This window comes from Eptatretus burgeri, chromosome 6 (genome assembly GCF_056783735.1).
Source record: "Eptatretus burgeri isolate ZD-2024b chromosome 6, Ebu_testis_v1, whole genome shotgun sequence".
Classification (NCBI taxonomy): domain Eukaryota; kingdom Metazoa; phylum Chordata; class Myxini; order Myxiniformes; family Myxinidae; genus Eptatretus; species Eptatretus burgeri.
The window spans coordinates 93,229,790-93,252,344 of record NC_140966.1 but is presented as its reverse complement, the minus strand read 5'-3'; the positions used below and the strand labels follow the sequence as shown (position 1 = coordinate 93,252,344).

The 22,555-nt window shown below is 43.7% G+C and overlaps 1 protein-coding gene across 1 annotated transcript in view; it reads right to left on the bottom strand.

The window, feature by feature from the left end:
• The window catches only part of CNN2 (calponin 2), a 36,442-nt gene extending 13,896 nt beyond the window's left edge, over positions 1 to 22,546 (bottom strand). The window contains exons 1-4 of the mRNA XM_085886246.1: positions 22,335 to 22,546; positions 9,840 to 9,961; positions 5,368 to 5,434; positions 1,114 to 1,251 (exon numbers count right to left, since the gene is read on the bottom strand). Of these exons, the coding sequence (XP_085742372.1) occupies positions 1,114 to 1,251; positions 5,368 to 5,434; positions 9,840 to 9,961; positions 22,335 to 22,394 (387 nt within the window). The 5' untranslated portion in view covers positions 22,395 to 22,546. The remainder of the gene's footprint in view (positions 1 to 1,113; positions 1,252 to 5,367; positions 5,435 to 9,839; positions 9,962 to 22,334) is intronic.
• Positions 22,547 to 22,555: the final 9 nt, after the last annotated feature.

Genomic DNA, 22,555 nt, shown 5'->3' with positions numbered 1-22,555 from the left:
TAGGCAAGCAATTGCTGGAATCATGGACAAAGTACAAATTCCCGTCCTAACCAGCAGAGGGCAATGCATCAGTGGCACAGCTGCGCCCTCAGCCAATGATGCAACCCCATAGCCTTATGCCGAATACGAACGAGGATTGCCAACCTATGGTTGTTTCGCCGTACTCTATCCTTTTTGAATGCTGAACGTCGAGGAAGGAAGCAGCTCGTACCATTTTTAAAGTCTTTGGTACGACACGGCCGGGGTTCGAACCACCAACCTCCCAATCGATAAAAGCAGACGCGTATCATGACACCACTGAGGCTGGTTAAATCAACTCGGCTCATGTTAAACATTCATATGATACTTCCTCATGTGCTGATCTTTACGGTACCTTCATATGTTATACTCTTTATGAAACATTTGTTGAACTATCGTAAAGGTGAAACCACCAATAGCATCAGTGATTGACCTCCATATCCCCAAGTGGCCAGATCTTTTGCTAGGGGAACCCAGGGTGGGGAAGCCAAAAGTACAGGGAGTTAAAACCCAAGTCCACGTACAAACGTACACACACACACACACACACAATTAATGTGGTATTGATGGGAAAAAAATATCAGACAGAATAGTGCCGATGCTTCTTCTTCGATGTCTTTTGTATGCATCATGTGACTGCGGTTTGGGATAATTTGCTGAGCGCACGGCTGTTCCCCTTGCAGGAATTTGGACTTGGTCCAGGGTATCAGCGAGAGCTCATCTACTCTTTGCAAAGGATACCATGGAATCTTTAACTTGCACCAACGAGGTATGGCACACATTGTGATACAACACACTGCTCATAAAAAAACAATCCGACAGTTCATAGTCGTGTAGCGAACCCACACTAGGCAGACTCGAGGCACGATCACGACCTCTGCACTATGCTGTCAGAGCAGTGAAATTAAAATGAAAGCTCTAATGCAAGAAAAAAACAAAACAAAAAAAACCTTGGGGAGAAATATGTGAAAAAGGAAAGTGTTTTTACAGCCACAACACCTGGCATCAGGTATTGTCAGGTAAATGGAGCCCACCAAGCAGCCTTTCCTAGAAGCAGTTCATTACAGGGTGATGGAGAGGTTGATGACAACTCACCATGCTGGCAAGGGCAAGGAGCGTTGTCTGGACCTGTGTCATGTTCGTGTTGTCATAGAGATCATTGGCCTCAAATATGTCATGTGGCTTCAAACCATACTGCTGGATCGCTTTGATGAAGTTGGTGATATTTTCAAGCTGGGGAGAGGAAACAGAAGAACCAAAGCCAATTTGTCCTCGATACAACACGCGTCTCAAACTCTCTCAACGGACCAAAGGTTGGGGAGAAGCTTACGCACTTAATATGCGAGAAAATAATAATTCAACCATAACCTCATATTATACGTCTGTGATGAAAAAGAAAAAAAAGAAGAAGAGAAATGATTGCAGTGCACGTCTGTGCGCGTCTGTGCGCGTCGGAGTGGGAAGGGGTTGGTAAACAGTTTTGTCACTAAAATAACAAATAAAATCCTTCAGTCAAATTGAAAATTTAATCAATTGTCAAACCCTTTATTTACTTTTTAGTAATGAGGCTCATGGAAGAACAAGACGTCACGGGGTAAACGGAGCTTCAACAATGGTGCAGTCGGGATACCCAGAAGGCATCATAATTAGCTGTAGACTCAGGCATGGTGTACAATGAGGTCGTGGAGAACTGGAGTAGCTTTATTTTATATACAGTGCTGTGGATCATGGAGGAATTGGTACACACAATTGATCAGGAAGCAATAGAGCAAAAATATGCTGGAAGGATGTGGGTCAGGTAGGGAAAGTTGTTGGGGGGGGGGCAAAGCTAGCAATGGGGGTGGACGGGGTGGGGCAAGATGAGCCGGCAGGGATTGGGGCGCCAAAGGAATTCTAGGCCTTCATGGCCAAACGCTGATGGATGTTGTCCAAAGGTATGCTCCTCTTTCACAAGTTGATCGAGATTATAAACCATTGTTCATGACTAGCTTCAAACAGCTGGATCACCCTCCTGTACAGCCCATACCTGGCCCAAAGTAGCATCCTTTGCCATTTGAATTCTCAACTGCATGGCCACCCATTGACCAATCCTGAAAGACTGACTGAAGCAACCAAGGCATGGCTGAAGGAGCAATCTGTAAACTTCTACTAATTACTAGCAAATATGGTGTGAAGGAAAAAATGGAAGAAGTGCTTTAACGACACCAAATGCAAGCGAAAACTCGACATCTTCCATTATCGTTTCTCATTCCACCGAATTTCGAACCCCCATTGAACATAAAAACAGCTCGCGTGAAATTAGGATTGCCTGATTGTCTGTATCACCTGTTTGTTGTTGTTTAAAGTAAATATCCAAGAACTTGAACAACAAGCATGAACTCGATTCAAACAAACTTTGATTTCATTCAAAAATTGCCATCAAAGAATGTGAATGTTTGAAAAAAAAAAAAAAACCCAAAAAAAAAAAAGAAACCTAGCTCTCGATGCAAGATGGCACACTGCAATCGGAAAAGAGATTCCAAAGTGCATAAGTCTCTAATCAAGTTTGACATTGTGCAAAACAGTGAGCCCAACAACAGAGCAGTATTTGTGGATGCAGCTGGCTCAACGGATCACTGGATTACGTTTTGAAACCATTTGCATTGCAAGCTGCTTGTGCAACGTCAGTCCAAGTTAAACAACCAGTTCGATCTATATCCAGTGGCTCAAAATTTGAATTCCTTGGTAGGAGGAGGGGTCGTCAAGTTTTCATTACATCAAAACTTCTGGGCTGTCTCGCACACAGACACAATGATGCCCACCAATACACCAAAAACAAACAAATAAATAAATAAATAAATAAAACACTTGCAAAGAAGAGCAACATTTCCCTAATCATAGAACCACACAAATATATCAGTCGATGTTCTGAGTATTAGCAAAAACAGCTGAACCAATTCTGTTGCTTGCAACAGTAAAATCGGAGGTTAAAAATCTTTAAAAAAAAATAAAAAAAATAGACTTGACTCTAGCTTTTTGTGGTTACCTTTGATCGCTTTTACAGGGTGGTCAAATTACCCCACGTTAGGGGAACCACCAATAAGATTAAATAAAAGGGGAACAGAACTTCCAACAAAACTGCAGATGGTGAATCATGTAGACCAGGTGGTCGAGACGTCCTGGCATTTGCCTCATATCACGATGCCACACCCTCAGGTATCAATTCCTTTATACATTTACCTACTGTCAATGGCTGCAAAAAGTGCTGCTTCGGCTACCTGCATGAGCAAATTATTCAAACCTAAAATAAAAAAAGGTAATGTGAACCGGAATATATTAAATAAATAAATAAAAATTGAACTGCAAGCAGTGCTGTCAGCTACCAAAGTCACCTTGTGTTGGATTAACGGTTATTAAGGTGGTTGGTTTAAGATCTTAAGGTCTCGAGTTCAAGCCCCTGTCATAATGTTGAATCAAACACCGGGTGGGCTGACTCGGCCCGTCATCCCTCTGAGGTCGGCAAAATGAGCACCAGCTTGCCGGTAACAGGGGCCATTGCATCAGCAGCACAGTTACGCTTTTAGAAAACGATACAGCCAGCAGACACAGGTTGCATACCAATAAATAAAGCTATCAAAGGCATTCCTAATCTGCCAATCGCATGGGGCCCCGTTCATACATTTCCTGGGGAAAAAAAAAAAATAAATAAAAAAAATCGAGCCCAAATCCAGTAGTCAGGAGGAAAGAGCATGTGATGTATGATAATGTTTTTTTGGCCCATTCGGCATCAGCAGGCCAAACTACACGTAGAAGCGACTTCTTTTTGTGATTGCGCAACATTACATATTCGACCGATCCAAAGTTTTTAGAGCAGAAGCTTCAAGCTCGCACTTCAAGACTGCAGAGGGATGCTTTTATGCTCGGGACAAAATGCAAGACAAAATAAATAAATAATAATAAAAAACATCCATTACAATTAAGTTCCAAGGGTGTTTTTGGGTTGTACAATGAAAGCAAACAGCCATATGATGGATGATGATCAATAAACATGTGCAGCTTGGGATAACCATGTTTTTCCAAGTTATTTCACCAAAAAAAAAAAAAAAAAAATGGTGAAACTAGAATACTGTAATCTATCTATAATTCTGGCAATCTCTGTGTGTGCATCTGTCTGTCTGTATGTTTGTCTGTCTGCGGCCGCCGTTTCTCGATAACCCCTGGTCCGATGTAATTGAAACTTGCCAGGTATATTGCTGGGGCCCTGTGCATGTGCCTTTTCAAGGTTTGATATTAAATCAGACAAGTGATTCCCAAGTTATGGCCATTTATTTACCAAACCAATGACAGGACACGTTGCTATGACATCACGATTAACGTCACAATCCTTTCTTTTGCACGAATGACGTCACAATTCTTCTTCTTTGTTTGATATGACGTCACAATTGACGCTGGGGACCTGAGTATAACCTCTGGGGACCTTTTCAAGGTTTGATATCGTTGTTCATCCGTTTCAGCTGTTTCCCAAGTGTTTCCCAAGGTTTGAAAGGTGTTTTTTTTACCCAAGATTTGAATTAATTGTTCAAATTATTAATTAATCTGAATGTTTGAATTTTCCCAAGGGAAACAGCTGTTTCCCAAGGTTTGAAAGGTTTTTTTTTTTTTTTTGCACATACTGCCACACACCTACAGGCATGCACGTACGGGCACGCAAGAGCGAAATAACGGCCTGTGTGTTGTTTCTGGCATGCGGTTTGAAAGTTTTTATTTTTATTTTTTGCCCGTACGGCCTACGGGGATGTACATACGGGCATGCACCTACTGGCACGCGAGAGCGAAGGAATGGCCTGTGTGTTGTTTCTGGCACGCGGTTTGAAAGTTTTTTTTACTTACGAAATCTAAAGATTTCCTAAGTATATTGATGACTTCCGTCATTTGTTTGTGTGTGTGTTTGAAGGCACGATAACTCGAGAACGGAAGAAGCTACCAATGTCAAATTACACCACGTGATTCAGGAGGGTGATGGCGAGTGCTGATTAGATTTTGGTCAAAATCGGGCAAAGGTCAAGGTCACAGTGAGGTCAAACATTCGATTTTTGATGGTTTGGTACAGAATCATCGTAGAAACTTCTGGTTTGCGTCGCTACCTTTTCCAGAGACAGCTTTTATTAGACAAGGTCAGAGGTCAAGTTGACGATTTCGTAAGTACCAGCCTATGACTGCTTGTTTTATTTTATTTTTTTTTTGCACGTACGGCCACGCACGTACGGATGGGCATGCACCTACACGCTTGCACTAGTAATAATAATCCTTACAAGAACAATAGGTTTACCACCTCTCAGCATGGAAGTCAAATAAAGGGACACAACGTACCTGGTGCCAGTTGAGATTTGACTCGTTAGCCTTCTTTATCGATCCTGGCTGGAGCTTGTTGATGAGCCTTGTTGAGACAGGCAAGAAAAATTGAGAGAACATCATAAAAAGCAAATTGAACCACATAACACAAGGCCCCTTTATAATGGGATTTCAAAAACAAACTAAATAAATAAATAAATAAAAGATGCAGGACAAAAGTAAAATAAAATAAAATAAAAACCACCGATGTCGTTTGCATCTGACCAGATGCCTCGTGCACATCCTCACCTCTGCTCTGAACGTGACAAAACCTTAAATTCCCATTACGTCTTGATTTTCATTCGAGACAAAAGCCTCCAACATTCTAAGCATCTCCACTTGTCTGGCAATCATCTTTTCCCGACGATGATTCGCATGATTGTGTCCGTTTAATATCTACCTGTACTGCTTCTTTAAGCCAGTCGAAACCCCTCATCCTCCAATTGTTTTTTCCTTCTCCGTGAGACTACATCTATCGCATGTTAAAACAAACACACAAACATTACCTGCTCGGTGCATATTCTAACTCGGCTATGGCTCTGCGCACTTTGTTAAAACAAGTTCATGGTAACCATCCCAACATTTTAAAACGCCAATGCACACCCCGAGTACACCGGCAGTTTTAACTCATTCAGTACGTGTGCACGCACGCACGCACGCACCCTTTCTGAACAATCCTCTTGAGGAAGTTCAGTCATTCAAACTCCTGGGTCTCATTATCAGTCATGATCATTCTTTGGCAAACTACATTTCAAAGTTTGCTTCCAAAGCCAGTCACCGACTGGGCACCATTCTGTCATGGAAAGTCCTTCCTTGGCACACCTGAACTCCAATCCACCGACAAGGCTTTCATCCACACCTAGGAGTACGACTCTCTCCTGCCTCACATCTTGCTCAGCTTGATACCATGGAAATCAAGGCCTTCAAGACTACTGGAACCACCAATGATGAAGCTGAGTCTCTGGGCTTATCACTTTGACAGGGAAGGCAGGTCGGTGGTCTCTGACTTCTACCGCCTCCGTTCTGGTCTTGCACCCTCTACTCTTTCCATGCTTTGTCTCCACCAACCCTCCAGGTTTCTGCAAGACACGCACAGTCTACTATCAACCCCCTTCTGGTGAAACTACCTAAATCCAGGACCTCCACTCATTTGTTCCACCCTCCCCCCCCCCTTCCAACTGTGGAACCAACTTCCACATTCTCATTCTTCCCTCCAGGTCTTCGAGACGGCTCTTCACCATCACCTCAGATCACCACCAATCCAAAAGCAATGACCTTTTCTACACTCGTTGACATACAAGTTCAACCCCCAAATAACCAAACTGACTGAGAAAGTGAACACTGGAATACCACATTGATATTACAGCACTCAGAAGGAAAGATGAAGACACGTCACCTAATGTTAAATTGACAGCCTTCCCCCACTCCATTTTGCCTGGCCATGGACCCACTGAGCAACCTCATTAATGAGCTAGGACATGGATACACTCGAACATCCAATAAAATAATGTCCAAGGAAACAGGAAAGGTGACATCCACTGCACACGGATGATTCAAAGTTCTTTGCACCAAACGACGAAATTTTTTGGCTGATTTAGTACCTTCGACTCACCCTGGGGAGAATAACAATTCAATAAAACCATGTATTTAATTGGTCTCACTTCTCGCTCTCCCCTCACTTCCCAGACACCGATCCTACACTCCCTTACCTCCTCTCGCACTGCCGCCATTTCTCTGCCCATCACGCCCATTTTTCTGATGTTTTCTTCACTCGTCCTGTCCAGTCTCCTGTTGTTGTTTTGGTCCATCATAGTTATTTGTGCCTAGTTTTCTTGGCTCATCATAGTTATTTGTGCTATTATTTGCCTCATGAACAACATCGTGTCATTCTCGGGCCGCACTGGCTGCGATAACCCGCCGTTCTGCACTATCAGCGCCGCATTTTCCTGAGGCCGAGGGTCGGAATCATTTTCCACCTCTCCCATTGCAACTTCACGTGGGTCTTGGATCAAATCCTCATCCATATTCACATAGTCTACATGGCCCACCGGGACCGGCCCATGTTGGTCCGCCATTGTCTGCACCAATAAATTTAACTAAAATTTTGTCTAACAGCTCTGAATTTTGAGGTGTGTGAAGCACATCACAGGTCGACTACCTGACACCAATTTATTGATCAAGGGGTTCAAAAAAAATCCCACTTCTGGACACCAGTTTATTACCAGCGCTCCCAAAAAAGTAATATTTTTCTCTGAAACAAGTAAATAAATAAATAAATAAATAATCCATTTTGTCTGTAAAGGCACATTGGTCTGCCGAGGCAGTTTCATAAGCAAAGAGTACACTCCTGGACGGGTCACCACTCTGATGCAGGTTACCTCAAATGGTTATTACCCCAGTACACTGGGACTCGTTTCGCTGACCTCGGAAGGATGACAGGCTGAGTCAACCCCACCTGGTGTTAATTCAACGGCTGACAGGAGTTCGAACTCAGGACCCTCAGGTCCCAAGCCAGCCACCCTAACTCCTAAGCCAACACCAAGCTTTCTGGGGAGAACAAGTTGCTATAATTAACATTCTGATGGGGGGGGGGGTGATTAAGGTTTCCCCCGAAGGACAGGACGAATCTTATTTCGGGATGAATATTCTGCATTACGCAAATTAAACACACAAGCGGGCACACACCTTCTCGGCGCACCTTCCATGGGCAATGTGCTGTGGCATAGTCTTGGAAATGCACTTTAGAATGTCTGTCATTTTTAAAGGAAATTTTATTGATCACAACATACAAGATAAAGGAAGACGATTTGTAATACCGGCTACCACCGAAGGTGGCGCCATTTCTACCTCATGTCAATCTTGGAGTTCGGTGACATCCACGTTTGCTCCATTATAGCAAATATAAGATTGACTATTTACAGTACTTTTAGGCCTCAGCATTTTGGCCTCGCCGCTATATATATATATATATATATATATATATATATATATATATATATATATATATATATATATATATATATATACATTTTTTTATTTTTAATGCTCTTTGGGGCCAGAAATGTGACAATTTAAACATGCACGTTTTAAGAGGAATGCTTTTTATTGATACAAATTAAAATAAAGCTCACTGCGGTGCTGCACGCTACTATCGCTACGGTAACTCAAGCTGCAGGTTTCTGCTGTTACGGGGTTGAAAACACAACCGATACATGCCCCAAGGCCAGTACCTACGCAGAAGGAGCACCCCCTAGTTTCTTGGTGAAAAAGTACACCTTGTACAAGGGGATTTACTCCAGTCTCTCTCAATCTCAAGAAAGATCCTCATATGAACCACATTTACCCATTTCCACAATCAACTACTGCAATTAACCTCAAATTACTGGACCTCACCATCCATGACCAACTCTCCTGGGCAGACCATATATCAAAGATAATCTCCAAAGCAAGATGCAGACTTGACTTTGTCCATTGTACAAAGTCCTGTTTGGGAGATATGGACCCACAACCTTACCTTTGTCCACAACTCAAATGGGTATTACTCTCTCATTTGGACTTGCACTTCACACCTGTCAGTTCTAGACATGGTCAAATGAAAAGGCTCTCACCAGCATTTGATTTGTCTCACAAATTTTTAAGTAGTAGATTGTAGACACCAACCGCCCAGGGTGATACTACCGTTCTGACTTAGGAGCGTTAAAGTGGTGGCCGGGAACCAAGTTACACTCTCCGTGTCAGGATTGCTGGTCTTACTTTCTGTCTCACTCAAACTGTAGCTACCGGGCTCGCTTTAATCTCTCTTTCTTGCAAACAATCACACACTTTTCTTACTCACTCATTTTGACTCCTCACTTTACATTCTCCCTTTTATTTGTATTTATTTAAGGCCTTGCCTCGATGAGGAATACTTAGTCCGTGACTGGAGCCTTCAACATACAAAAATAAATAAATAAATCAGAAGCATAGGCCTGCTGCTTTCTCATTTCCAACAGGTTTGTGGCCTCGGTTTTCTACGACCTCTCCTTCGGACTCGTTTCCTGACCTTTAATTCCTGTGTTGCTTCGGTCATTCCAGGTCACATGAGTTTGATTATTCCAGTATCTTCCTCATTGTAAAATGTCCAAAATACAGACTCAATACTCTGCTCCTCTGCTTTGTTTCTCCTTTTTATCTGCTTGTGGAACCTCACCGAGTCTGTGCAATCCCACTCTTCCCTCCATGGTTTCAAGCTGCCAATACATCACCATCTCAGGTCATCCTCGATCTATAACAATATCTTTTCTGTCTTTAAACCAGGATCATCCTCCTCCTCCTCCTCCTCCTGATCCTGATCCTCCTCCTCATCATCCTCCTCCTCCACTGACAATGTCTAACTTGAGCAACGAAGCAATTCAAGTCGATCACTTCAACAATCAAGTTGGGGCATTACAAGACCAGACGGCAAGACTTACTTGCACAAGATAACCCCATTGCGAAGACCGTTCTGGAAATTCGGTGCAATGGTGCACCCTGTCATCTCTTCAATCCAAGCTTGCAACTCTTGCTCCTTTACCGGATCATATTTCTGCAATATCTGTGGGGAGGGTGGGTGGGCAAAGAAGATAACTACATTTCATTATTTTGCAATCAGGTCAAGGGTCATGCAGAGAGTTGGATCACATATTGTCGACAAGGTGAAGGAAAACAGGTTGACAAGAGACCAGACAGCACATAAGTACAAGTTGCCATCTTTAAACAACAGTTGATCCACGAATAGATCAACAATTATTTGCTGTGCAGGTTGGGTATGTGACAAGGACGAACAGATTCGATTTTGGTGAAGATCCAAATCCAGAATAGTTAAAAGGATTATTTAATTTTAAAAGCAATTCTTCACCATTAAGAGATGGCGCCAAAACACGATATATGGCATGACATTTCAAAAATGTATTGGGCCAGATACGTTCTTGTGGATCAGACATTACATGGCGGAGGTATGCGCTCTACCAAAAGCCCTTCTTGTTTTAAGAGAGATGAGCTGATGAGATTCTGATCTTCCTCCTAAACCAATCACAGACCTAAGTTTGTCACCCATTTATTCAGCTCTCCAGAAAGGCCAGCAATAAGCATACAACTGTTGTGAAAAGCAGTACTGTGGGCTATTTTTGTTTTACAACAATAACAACAACTTCCTATTTTATTGTTTAGTAACAGTAATTTCATGAACTACTACAAAGTAGCATGTTGTACCACTTCTCCAGATTATTGTAATATCAGGTTGCATATCAATGTATATTTCTCACAATATATCGATCGTTATCGAAATTTGGGGCATGTCCCAGAAAGCAAGCAGCTCGATTGATTCAAAGCACTCAAGCTAGCACCCCAATGGAACAGAGTGCTTGGCACTGCTTATCAATGCCATTGTGGAACTTAAATGCCGTCTGGGCCAAAGTTTTCAGTTTTACTCGACCCTTTTGTGACAACATCCTCAAACGAATTGATTGTATGAGCAACAACTACAGGGTACTAGGAAGAGGAAAAGAATAAGTAAATAAATGGTGAGTCAGAAGGAAGAGGGCCACCTACAAAGCTTCTTTATGGACCTGCCAATGTGCATTTTGGGAAGGTGGTGGAGGGGTTTTGCATGTTTGTAGATCTTGAAGAATTAGAATGAAAAGTAGAAGTATATATTTATACGATTCTGAACATTTCATTGGTTGGGGTATTGGTTTGTTCAGACTCTGACAGCACCTCTCGATTGCTTGGTCCGCTTTCCTAGTGGCGAGACGAACAGCTTGCAAAGCAGTTGGTACAAAATGGTCGACTCAAAGCATTAGCAATGGAACATGCTCCAGGACAACCGAGTTGTTGTTTGCTCGACTTCCTCTGAAAGGAGGTCACTCGTACTGAGCCGAGTGCCGACCTTGTAATGGCGAACAAAATGAAACACGCTCAGCAAATTAGATTTGCGGAAGCTTTTTTCCCCCTAAATAAAAAGCCCACAACCATGACCACTATTGAAAACTCGAGTTCATAGAACACCTTACCCCACACAGTGTTGAGAAAAATAAATATACATTTTTAGCCGCGTCTCACATAGCGAATACTGGCTCTAAGAGAGCTCCGCGTTGTTCTTCTTCTGGTGAAGACAAAACATTTAGGACACAGATCTCCTTAAATACTAAACACCTGTACACATCCTCACACTGACGGTGCCTTTTGAGAGTGTCTATCATGAACTTTTTAATATATTCGGACATTTGCTTTAAAGTTTTGAAAAGTTCACGTTACTATTTAAAGATTATTCCATTTAATGTGTTGTAATTTCATAAATACACTATTTTTCTCGTCATGAACAGGAGCCTCCATGATGGGTCTCGCTATTGGCTCCATCAAGGCACGTGACGAAATATCGGAAGTTGCTGTTATTGCCTTTAGGACGCGGCTCTTGGACACATTTGTCCTTGTTTTTTTTTTTTAAGGACATGGGTGGGGTCTGCAAATAGCAAATTTGATTCACCGGAATGATGCTATAATATTTTGTTCAAGTACTGCGAAACAAAAGGGGGTTTTGAACGTACAAAAGGTCAATGTGTTCTACAATGTTCAAGTGTATAATTCAATTGAAATAAAATAAATAAAAAGCTTTTTAAAGGTTGTAAAGAAAACAAACAAAAAATTATTCAGAAGTTTACCACCAGTGATGTAGCATCTTACACCCCACCTTATTTAACACATTCCATCGATTCATGCATGCGTGTTTGTATCCTTCATGCCGTTAAATAGGGTAAGTTTCCTGTGTGGAATGATTTTCAAATTTGACGGCCATACAGACCAATTATTATTTAAAAACAAAACAAAATAAATCTCACTCCTCCATGCACATGTTTGATCGGAATGAACTCAGAGCCACAGTACCGCTAAACTACAGGTTTGTTTTCCGATTCATGTTCAAAATGCAACATTAAATTGAAATAAAGTTGTTCCTCCATCATAAACTGACGTTTGCATACAAAGTGAACCAATTGCTTACCTCGGTTTTCACTTTGCATGCTTGGTAACTAGAAAGCATTTCACAATGTAAAAGGAGTGTTGGGTGGGGGGGGGGGAGGGATGAACACTTGGCTGCAACAACATCTACTGCAGGTCGTGACATGGAGCTTCAGCTAGAACTAGTAAGACAAGCTGGCTACAGTACAGGCCTTCCATAATCACTCCCATTGGAAGCAAGTGTTATCAGTACTGTTTGAAAATGTATAAAAAAATAAATAAATAAATTTCGAAAAAACAAACAATCATTCATTTGTGATCCCTTTTCTTAGAAATGGATAGTGATACATATAACATTTGGTGGGTGTGTGGGTTTGACTTGTATGCAGTCTTAAACTGCTGGACAGAATTAGTTGAAATTTTGTGGTTGTACTTGGGGTGTGCCCAGGAGGGTTTTAAATGTCAATAATTAATCGTCACGGGAGTGTAGGAGGATCCATCCATTGGGATCATACTTTGTAGAGCGTCAGTGCTTCCGAAGCAGTCTCCTGGGCTATTGGGCACAATTCTGGATGGGTCGCCACCCTGACACAGGATCCTCCAAATGGCTCAATCATCCCAGCAAGCTGGTACTCACTTTGCCGACCGCGGAAGGAGGACAGGCTGAGTCAACCCCACCTGGTATTAATTCATTGGGCTTAAGATATGAACTCAGGACCTGAGGATCCCAAGCCCACCACCCTAACCATTAAGCCAACACCAGGCATGCAGGAGGAGGGTAGGGGGGAGGAGGGGTGGGATGCAAATTCTCCATGTACGTCATGTTGTACTGTTACAAATCTGGCAGCCATTTGCACAGAAACAGTCAGCAGTCCCTAAGCTTAGTTATTTCGATAAGTATGTGCATAGTTAGAATCCATCCCCGATGTCTAATGGGAATTTCGTGTGTGCACTGCGAGTTATTTTATAGTCAGGATTTATACAACAACAACAACGGCACCGTCCCTCACTCAACCCGGTCGCCATTGCCCACGTGTTTTTGGCTGAAGGCGTGGGCGGAGCCTCCATCGCCTCAGATCGAGGTTCCGCCCCGAGGAAGGGCATGGAACGTTTCCTCCAGCCAATGAGCGAAGGGCGAGCATCGCACGCGTGCCACAGCCAATGGGAGACCAGCGTGCCGAAAGCCACTCAGGAGCCTCTTTGGGGGGCGGGCCTCCGAGACGCCTCATCCAATCAGGAGGCTGACAACCTCAGGGACGGCCTTCCCAGCCAGATGGGATGTTCGCCCCTCGTCTAATCCGGAGGCGAGTACCTCAGAGCGTTTCCTTCGACCCGCGGGGGAGAAGGATAAGACGAGGTGGCGAGCCGTCGTCGAAAAAAAAGGTACGCCCCATCATCGAAAAAGAGGAGAAATAGAGGAAGCCTCGTCTTGCCTGCTGGTGTCTCGTCTGGTCCGTTCCCGTGCTGGCTGGCATCCGTGGCGTCGTTCCTGGTCCCTGGTGCTTAGTGCTGCATTGTTGGCGGCGGGTTCGAGTCCCACCACCGGCCAAGCTCAACCAGACCGCACGAGGCGGACAGGTACAAATAAAGGCCGCGCCATTGAGGTCCGTGTGTGTGTGTGTGTGTGTGTGTGTGTGTGTGTGTGTGTGTGTGTGTGTGTGTGTGTGTGTGTGTGTGTGTGTGTGTGTGTGTGTGTGTGTGTGTGTGTGTGTGTGCCCGTGGGCCCATCTTTAAGAAGGATTGATTAAGTGTTTTTCATTGTACATTGTTTGCACTGCTTTAGTCGGATAACTCTGCTCTGTGTGCTCCCCTCCCCGATTATTGTTTATAAACAAACCCCTGTGTTAAATGTTCCAGTTCGTTTTTCTGTGCTTTCTCCCATTGACCCAGCACGGTGCGTATTGAGAACTAGTGAGGCCGTTTGGGCTGGTAAGTTGTCATTGGGTCCGACGGACTCTGGTAATTCCGCTCGGTTACACTGGACCGAGAGCGACCCGGTTTGACAGAGCCCGTCGAGGGTGTGGTTTCCCCGGTAGCTAGACTGCGTGGTTGTTTAGGTATATTGGAGATCGAGACAACCCTACGCCACGCGGTGAAAATATTGGCGTCCACAGTCCGCAAAGGGACCCGTGACTTTGAGTTGTCCGAGAGTCACGACCTAAATTCCGGGTGTTCGGTGGGAGACAACTCTACTGCTCCACCTCATGGTCGTTTATCGCCACCGAACCCTGGCCCACAACAGTACTGCTCTTGGTCAGAGAGTGTATTTCCAGTTCCAGTGGTTTACAGTAAATCATTATTTGATATCTGCATATGTCTGGTGTTGGCTTAATGGTTAGGGTAGTGAGCTTGGGATCCTAGGATGCCGAGTTCAAATCCTGCTTAGCTGTTGAACCAATAGCAGGTGGGGTTGACTGCCTGTCATCCTTCTGAGGTCAGCAAAACAAGTGCCAGCTTGCTGGTATCCTGTGTCGGAGTGGCGACACGTCCAGGATTGTGCCCAATAGCCAAGGACACTGCTTAGGCAGCACCAATGCTCTGCACAAATGAATATCTGCATTGAAACCTTGTAGAATTGGAGACTACTTGGCAAATTTACATACATGCTCTGTATTTTATGCAATCAACACTGGACAAAATAAGTTGAAAAGTGCTCGTTGTACTGTGGGTGTGCTTGAAAACATTCCACCAAGTTGGGATGGCCATCTTAAATTTAGATTTTTACTTTTATATTAAAGTGGTGAATCGTCACAAGTGTGTAAATTATCACACGTGCTAATGCACTCAGAAACTGCATGACAGTTCAACTTGAAAACTGGATGTTATCACTGTCAACAACAACAATCCCAGAAGTTGTAAAAGTCATTCAAAAAATAAGCCAATTCTCTGTTTTATTACATAATAATGAAAACTATCATCGTCGCACACGTTGGGGAGAAATGCGTTGAAACATGTCTGCTTGTTTGTGGGAATAAAATTAGTTGAAAAACTTGGTGGTTGTACTCTGTGTTCCAGGTTGAGATTGCTACCTCCAACTTAAAAATAACCACACCCTCACCCTCCCCTCGCTGGACTTTGCAGGTGTTTCGAGCCACTATCAATCTTGATTGAATAAACATCTCAACCAACAAGACGATACTTGTTCAATAATCACCTGCAGTTGTACTCGTACAACAGAAGTCGCTTCGATTAAGAATAAAAATTAAAAACAATTTTTTTTTTTAATACAGCAACATCAACACGTCTTTTCTGTCTTACTATCAGTGTCAAGGTGGTCATGATGTAACATCTTTTTCTTCAAATATATCAGTCATCACACAAAATATGAAGCTTTCAACGAATCTATTTAAAGCAATTTTCCAGCTTTTCTTCAAGAACAAAAATACCTAAATTGCAGAATTTGGATGTCAAGTTCTAAATAAATAATTTTTAAAAAACAATAGGAAGAGCAATTTTGCCAAATACAATGGTAGTGCTTTGTTGTTTAATACAAATAATAATAAAAAATCTGACATTGAGAAAAATAATTTCTTCCATAAATCAAGTGGCCGATGACCTCACCAACGTTCTAGCTCGTGGAAAGGTACCCAGGGTGTTTTGTGACTGCATTGGAATGTGGTGAACGCGTAGAATAAATAAATACCTTAACCAATTTGCTTTATAAAGTAATTTATAACAAAAACTGAGATTTCTGAAATGACACGCAGAAATACTCAAAGGTTTGAGACGTGCATTTCGTTGTCTAAAATGGCTGAGAATGGCAGATACCTCCAGCGGATGAAGGTTTTCATACACCTGCCTTTTATTCATCAGACAGGTATTTGAGAAAGTGTGGAGAGCCCTCTATTTGAGGAGATTGGGGGTAATCGTTTTTGTCCTTTGCAGGTATTCCCCAAATCGCCATTCCCGACGATGATCACAAAGTTCCGTAGTTGTACCAGGTAATCCATGAGACCGGCAGACGTCACCGCGCCACCAGTCATTCGCAGGAATGTTCATGTCCCCTGCAATTCTTGTGTTGTTCTTGCCAACTAAATCCAGGATCACTGTTCACCTCCAACTCAATCGTTCCTCCTCCCCACCACAATCACGGAACAAACTTCCACATTCTTTTCAATCTCATTCTTCCCTCGAGTTTAAGACAGTTGGTCACCACCATCTCAGATGATCCCCACCCCAAAACAGATATTTTTTTAACCCTCTTGCACCCCCCCCCCTTTCCTCAACTGTTCATTTTGTCCTGTTGCGGCCTGATCCGTTCAGTGTACCAGTAGTAGCTTTTCCCCGAGCCTAGACATCTACACAGTAGCTGTGTGTTGGAATAGCAAAAGTAACACCGACACTTATTTTTAACTGCTCCGTTTAGAATCCATTGCCAAAGCCAGGTGAAACGTACTCCATTCCTTTTGTCAGACAAATTTTCAAGTTGGACATTCCATGTACATGATGCTGAAGATTCATAAACACATTTTACCAACTCTCGTCCCACAACGCAGCAAAGTGAAGCAATTATATGGGACTCATGTTAAAAGCTCTCGGCTGAGTCAAGGATGGGCAGGGGAAGAGAATTATTTATTTACCAGCTTTAATTGCCATAATAAAGTTCTTCAATTTAAATGTGGAAATGGAACGATCACCATTTTGTTCGTCTCCGTCAGGCCAGGAACTGAGCAGCTCTCGTCGAGTGGAATTAGTTTGTAAAACAAGATGATGGCTGGTCCATTGAAACGCGAACCCGTAGGCATTTGAAAATGTCCGAGACTTCCTCAAGCAAAGACATTTTCGACGAGAAAGACCAAAGTTAGAAGCACTCGTAATCACGCACGGACGGGCTTGCACAAGAAGCACCCTTTGGCAACCAGACGGAGAGCTTAAACGAGTCCGTCATCTGTGGAAAAAATAAAAAAACAAAACACTGAGCCTTTCCTGGAACCATCTACCGGATCAACAAAAAGAATAAGAGTCTCAAACGAGAGATTAGAAAAAAAAACCTTCCATTTCAACATCGCTGCTCTTAGCCTTTACATTCCACAAATCCCTATTCCCAGATCTACTGCCAAAAGGTCTACAGTTCACCAAATAACTTGTCAGCACTACAGGCCATAAAATAGCACGATTTACTCGTGAATACGGATTGCCTAGATAGTTTAGCCAACCACTTGGCCATCTGAGACCCTCAAAACCCACCTCTCTGTACAATCTACGCCCCATCAACCGCCACTCCTACTCCCTCAAAACATACAATTCCAAGCTCTTCCTTCAAATCCCAGTCAAGCTTTAAAAAAACCCAAAAAAACCCCCAAATCCACTCCAACTGGCAGTTCATATTTCCACTCGTTACCCACCGCCAGCACCCCGATCGTTTGAAAACCAGAGGAAAGCGACACGACTCCAACGCTCGAACGAATGGTTATCTTGCCAAAACATGTGCAGATAATCTCACGAAGCAATTTATTTCAACGCGACCAAAATCGACGGTAAACGAGAAGAAAGCACGTGGCAGATGGTGGCCCGACGCCACACAAATCGATCAGTCGGTGAAAGCTTTTGGGGCATCAGAAATACAATTATATGCACACATATGGTCACTCGCAAGGGCTGCATCCCTTACTTAATGGCCTTATGGTTCGCCATATGGCCAAAGCTGATGATGACGCATCAGTCGGTCCACACGATGCACATGCATCACCCTGCAGATTCGAGCGATAATCTTTTCTACCGACGGCCAACGAGCTTCCTTCTGGACGACGAGGAAACAGTGCAGTACCAGGAGCCATCCGAGAGCGCCGGCATTGAGTTTAGGCCATTAGCGAGCTAAGCTACGACGACAGCAGAGTCAAGAGAAAGAAATGGATAAATCAGACTAATCACACTACGAATCCCCCAGAGTGACAGCTTGCGATGCACGAGTGCTCTTAGCCGCAATTAAACTTTAATAGCGACAAGACACCTAAAACATGCAAAATGGCAGCTGACAGTGCAGAAAGGAAGCTCTTGTGAATCACATTTTCCAAAAAAAATTTAAATTTCTACTCGTACTCAAACAATATGGATACCCATCACCTAAACCTTGCCTCGTTATTTTTTTTTTTTTAAAGGAGTCAGACAATTATTATCTCCACTTTTTAGTGTGACTGCTTGGTACGTCGAAAATATGGGAACTCGTGTTGCTAAACAAGGAGAAACTAGAGGGGGAACACTCGGTAGAGTGCAAAACCTCCGCCGCCAATACTGCTGGGTCACTTAAGTAAACCTTGATATCTTATTCATTGCAGGTCAAAATCGATCAGACTCTACTGAACCACGATTGAATAAACTAAACTAGATTGACGCGCACGTAGAAATGCCAAAAAAAAAAAAAAAAAAATGGAAATTTTTTTCAAAAAAAAGTTGCAAAATGTTTTTTTTTTTCTCTAAATTTTTTTTATGGGGGGGGGGGTTGGAAATCACTTAAAACATGAAAAAATGCAAAAAAAATTCAAATATTTTTCAAATAAAATCGAAATTTTTTTGAAAAAAAAGTTGCAAAATTGTCAAAGTTTTTTTTTTGGACCAAGTCCAAAATCTAATGGCATGATCCTTGGACCATACCTAATCCCCCACCAAGTTTCGTCAAAATCCGTCCAGGAGTTTTTCTGTAATACTGTTCACAAACAAACAAACAAACAGACAGACAGGGGTGAAAACAGTAACCTCCGTCCATCTTCGATGGCGGAGGTTAACAATATGGGAACTAGTACTACCAAGTGAGTATGAGGAAGCAACGGCACAACCGCAAAACTTCATGATGTGGAAGCTGGGCAGAAGAGCATGACAGACTGAAATGGGAAGGGAAAAGCGTGTGTATTTATTTAGTTATTTGTCCGTTCGGTGGGAGGGCACAGGTAGTCAGACGTTACGAGTTAATCGGTGCCAATATCACCATAATTACATACGTAACTGGAACGGTCCTCTGCAGAGCACATACCTCCGCCAGGCTGATTAGTTTGCGCTTCGTTTCCACCGATAGGCCGGATCTGGATAAAAATTGAATTGGCTTGTTCTTGTCACCGACCTAACTCATCCAGATCTAGTTTTGCCCAAAACTGTCCACAAATTTTTGATACATCATGCTCACAAAAGACAGACAGACAGCCAGACAGACACCAAGCAGGGATGAAAATGCAACTTCCGCCCACCTTGGGTGTCGGAGGTAATAAATATGTGTTCCTTCATAATTGAAGAACAGAAAAAGAAAAAAAAACCTGGTGCAACTGAAAGAGCCCCATTGGAGCCTCAGCAGCCAATGCATCTCACATGAGCTGCAATTCTCAACCAAATGGGACAAATTACTTTAAAATATGTTCAGATACAGGATTCTGACGTACCATACTGTTACTGAGCGCCGGTTCTGCCAAAGCAGCGTCTTGGCAAAGGTTATTCTGGGTGGTTTGCCATTGTTTGCCCAGCAGTAGTTACAGCAGGAATTTGCAGTTTGTTCATGGTGACGGTGATGGCTTGTCTACTCTACGCCAAGGACACCGTGGGAACTTCAACTTCCACAAGTGAATGCAGGCAGATGGAATGACTCGATCAACGTCCATCCGAGGGATGGCACACTGGGATGACAGTTTATAGCTGCGTCGGGATTCAAACCAGGCAAGACAGCTGAGAGGCAAGTCTGCGCACCTCTACATCGAGGCCATCCTGCCAGCCCTCAGACCTCAGTATGATGAAGCCATAATGCGTCGACAATAGCAAGACAGAAAAAAAGTGAGCAATCACAAAATTTCCCCACTTGGACCAAACAGTCAACAGGAACCATTTTAGGCATGATGGATTATGATGTGAACCTGCCCCTCCCCCCACCCCACCTCAGGGGGGAGTGGGGGGGTAAAACTGATAATGAACTTTTGGCAAATGTCAAACTTTTTTTTGGCCCAATACCCTCTCAATTATTTAATCAACACCATGTAGTTTCATCACCCCTTTTCACAGTTATCAATTCGCCTCACCTGTTCATGAAAGGAGACGAAGAGATCGTTGTAATCGGCCTGTGTCGGTTTACGAGTCCGCATGCACATCTACTTTTAGATAATTCATTATCAGATCTACTGTAATCTGTATAACCTGGTGAGGCTCAACCAATGGAATTTATTCGGGGTAAACAGAATACACAGAATCAGGGGGTACTTTTCCTGGAAGGAATGAACACAAAAGTTGAGGAAGAGAGTTATACAAAGAGTTTAGATTTCCAGCATTTAAATGTTAAATAAACAAATATATAAATAAATGTGCAAGCATGCAATGTTAATTCACCATTAAAGGCAAAAAAGAACAAAAACAGGAAAATCTTGCAGCTCAAGTGAGACATACTGCAGCAATCTGCTCAAAGCACCAACAGGCAACGCAAGTCTGCAGGTTCATCCCTTCAGCTCCAGCCGAGAAGCCCCTTACGTCATCTACCACTACCAACTACCACCGCCACCTTATCGGTTCATCCAGGGAACGTTTACGGCCAAAATCTTTTACGAACCAGGTCTGATGTCTGGCAGAAGGTGACATCAGTTGGCAATTTGTCCAGGATGCCGGCGATAGCTCGCCTACTCTGCCCAAAATACACCGTGGGAGCTTTCACGTCCACCAACAACCAGTGCTGGCAGACTGGACCTCCCGTTTGACGGCATACACCAATGTATGGCTCTGCATGCAAAACACCAGGATGAGAGCTCACTGTTGGGACGAGATTCAAAAACACACCGTGCCACCAAGCCACCCCCGACAAGGGGGTCATCTTCATTAAAATAAATAAATAAATAAATTGTTTATCAAAATCAAATGAATGTCCCATGAGCTGGAGATTTATTTATTTTTTAAAGCAAAATGCTGCAATTAAAAGGAATAATCATCATGACTGCGGTGGCCTAGTTCCAAAGCTGTGGGTCAGGAAAAAAACAAAAACCATATAGGAGTGACGTCATGAATGATGGTTCAAGATATATGGCGATGAGCAACGGGAGGGGAAGACTAAATAAATAAATAAATAAATAATAAAATGCGGTACAGGCACGACTGCTTAACCCACAGGCCACAGGTAGTAGGCAAGGTTCCAAGGGCATCGGCGGTGCGTGCGCTGACTGTACTGGACGATTAGATTCCATGTTGGTCACAGTGTTGCGATTACGTCATAAACACACAGTGGGGATAAGAACCTCCAAACTGAGGGATTTAGAGCGTGGGACGGTGGTTTCGTGGGAAAGTTTACGTTCATGAAGATAGTTTACGTGGACGTGGCGTAAATGGACGTTGAACCAAAGGATAGGAGAGTTACATTTCCCGGACAATGCGCCGAAACAAAAAAATTCCGAGTTCGAAACAAGCAGATCCTGACTTTTGGAGTTTTGAGAAAGGGCGGGGCCTCGTACGGTGGGCGGGGCCTCGTACGGTGGGCGGGGCCTCGTACGGTGGGCGGGGCCTCGTACGGTGGGCGGGGCCTCGTACGGTGGGCGGGTTCTGCCTTTTGAAGTTTTTAAAAAGGGCGGGGCCTCGTGCGGTGGGCGGGGCTACGTACGGTGGGCGGGGCCACGTACGGTGGGCGGGGCCACGTACGGTGGGCGGGGTAATCTCCGAACTCCATCTTGTCCCACAGGTCACTCCAGCGATTTATACGGGATAATCAAGTCGGCAGGACGGAACCCGGTGTTTACAATGAGCACGTCCATCTGTACAAACCTCGAGCAGAGAAACGACGCGCGGACAAAGTCCGACGATGGGACAACGGACGAGACGTTGAACACCAAACCCTGCCCCCCCCCGTTGGACACGCCCAATGCGGAGATGGGACGAGTTAAGGAAGAAATTAGTTTACAGACAGATCTGATCCTTTTAAAGTATCCAAAATGGAGGACCATCGTCACTCTCCTCTTGTTGCGATCTTGCGCACGATCGCACTCCCGACCTGATGATCGTGAGCTCACGTCGCACCCAACACTCACCTTGTTCCGAACCTCCGCGGATAAACCGTACGAGGGACCCTTGTTGAAGTATGACGTCATGACGGTCTGATGGTCGTGAGGACACGAGGAAAATCCGAAGAGTTGTCCGGCGGTCCGAGGGCAAGGGACGCTCGAGACACAAGTACGCGGCTCGTCCGAGATTCGAGCGCGATCCACTCCAGGACACGCCTCCACCGGGATCGCGATCCACTCCAGGCCAC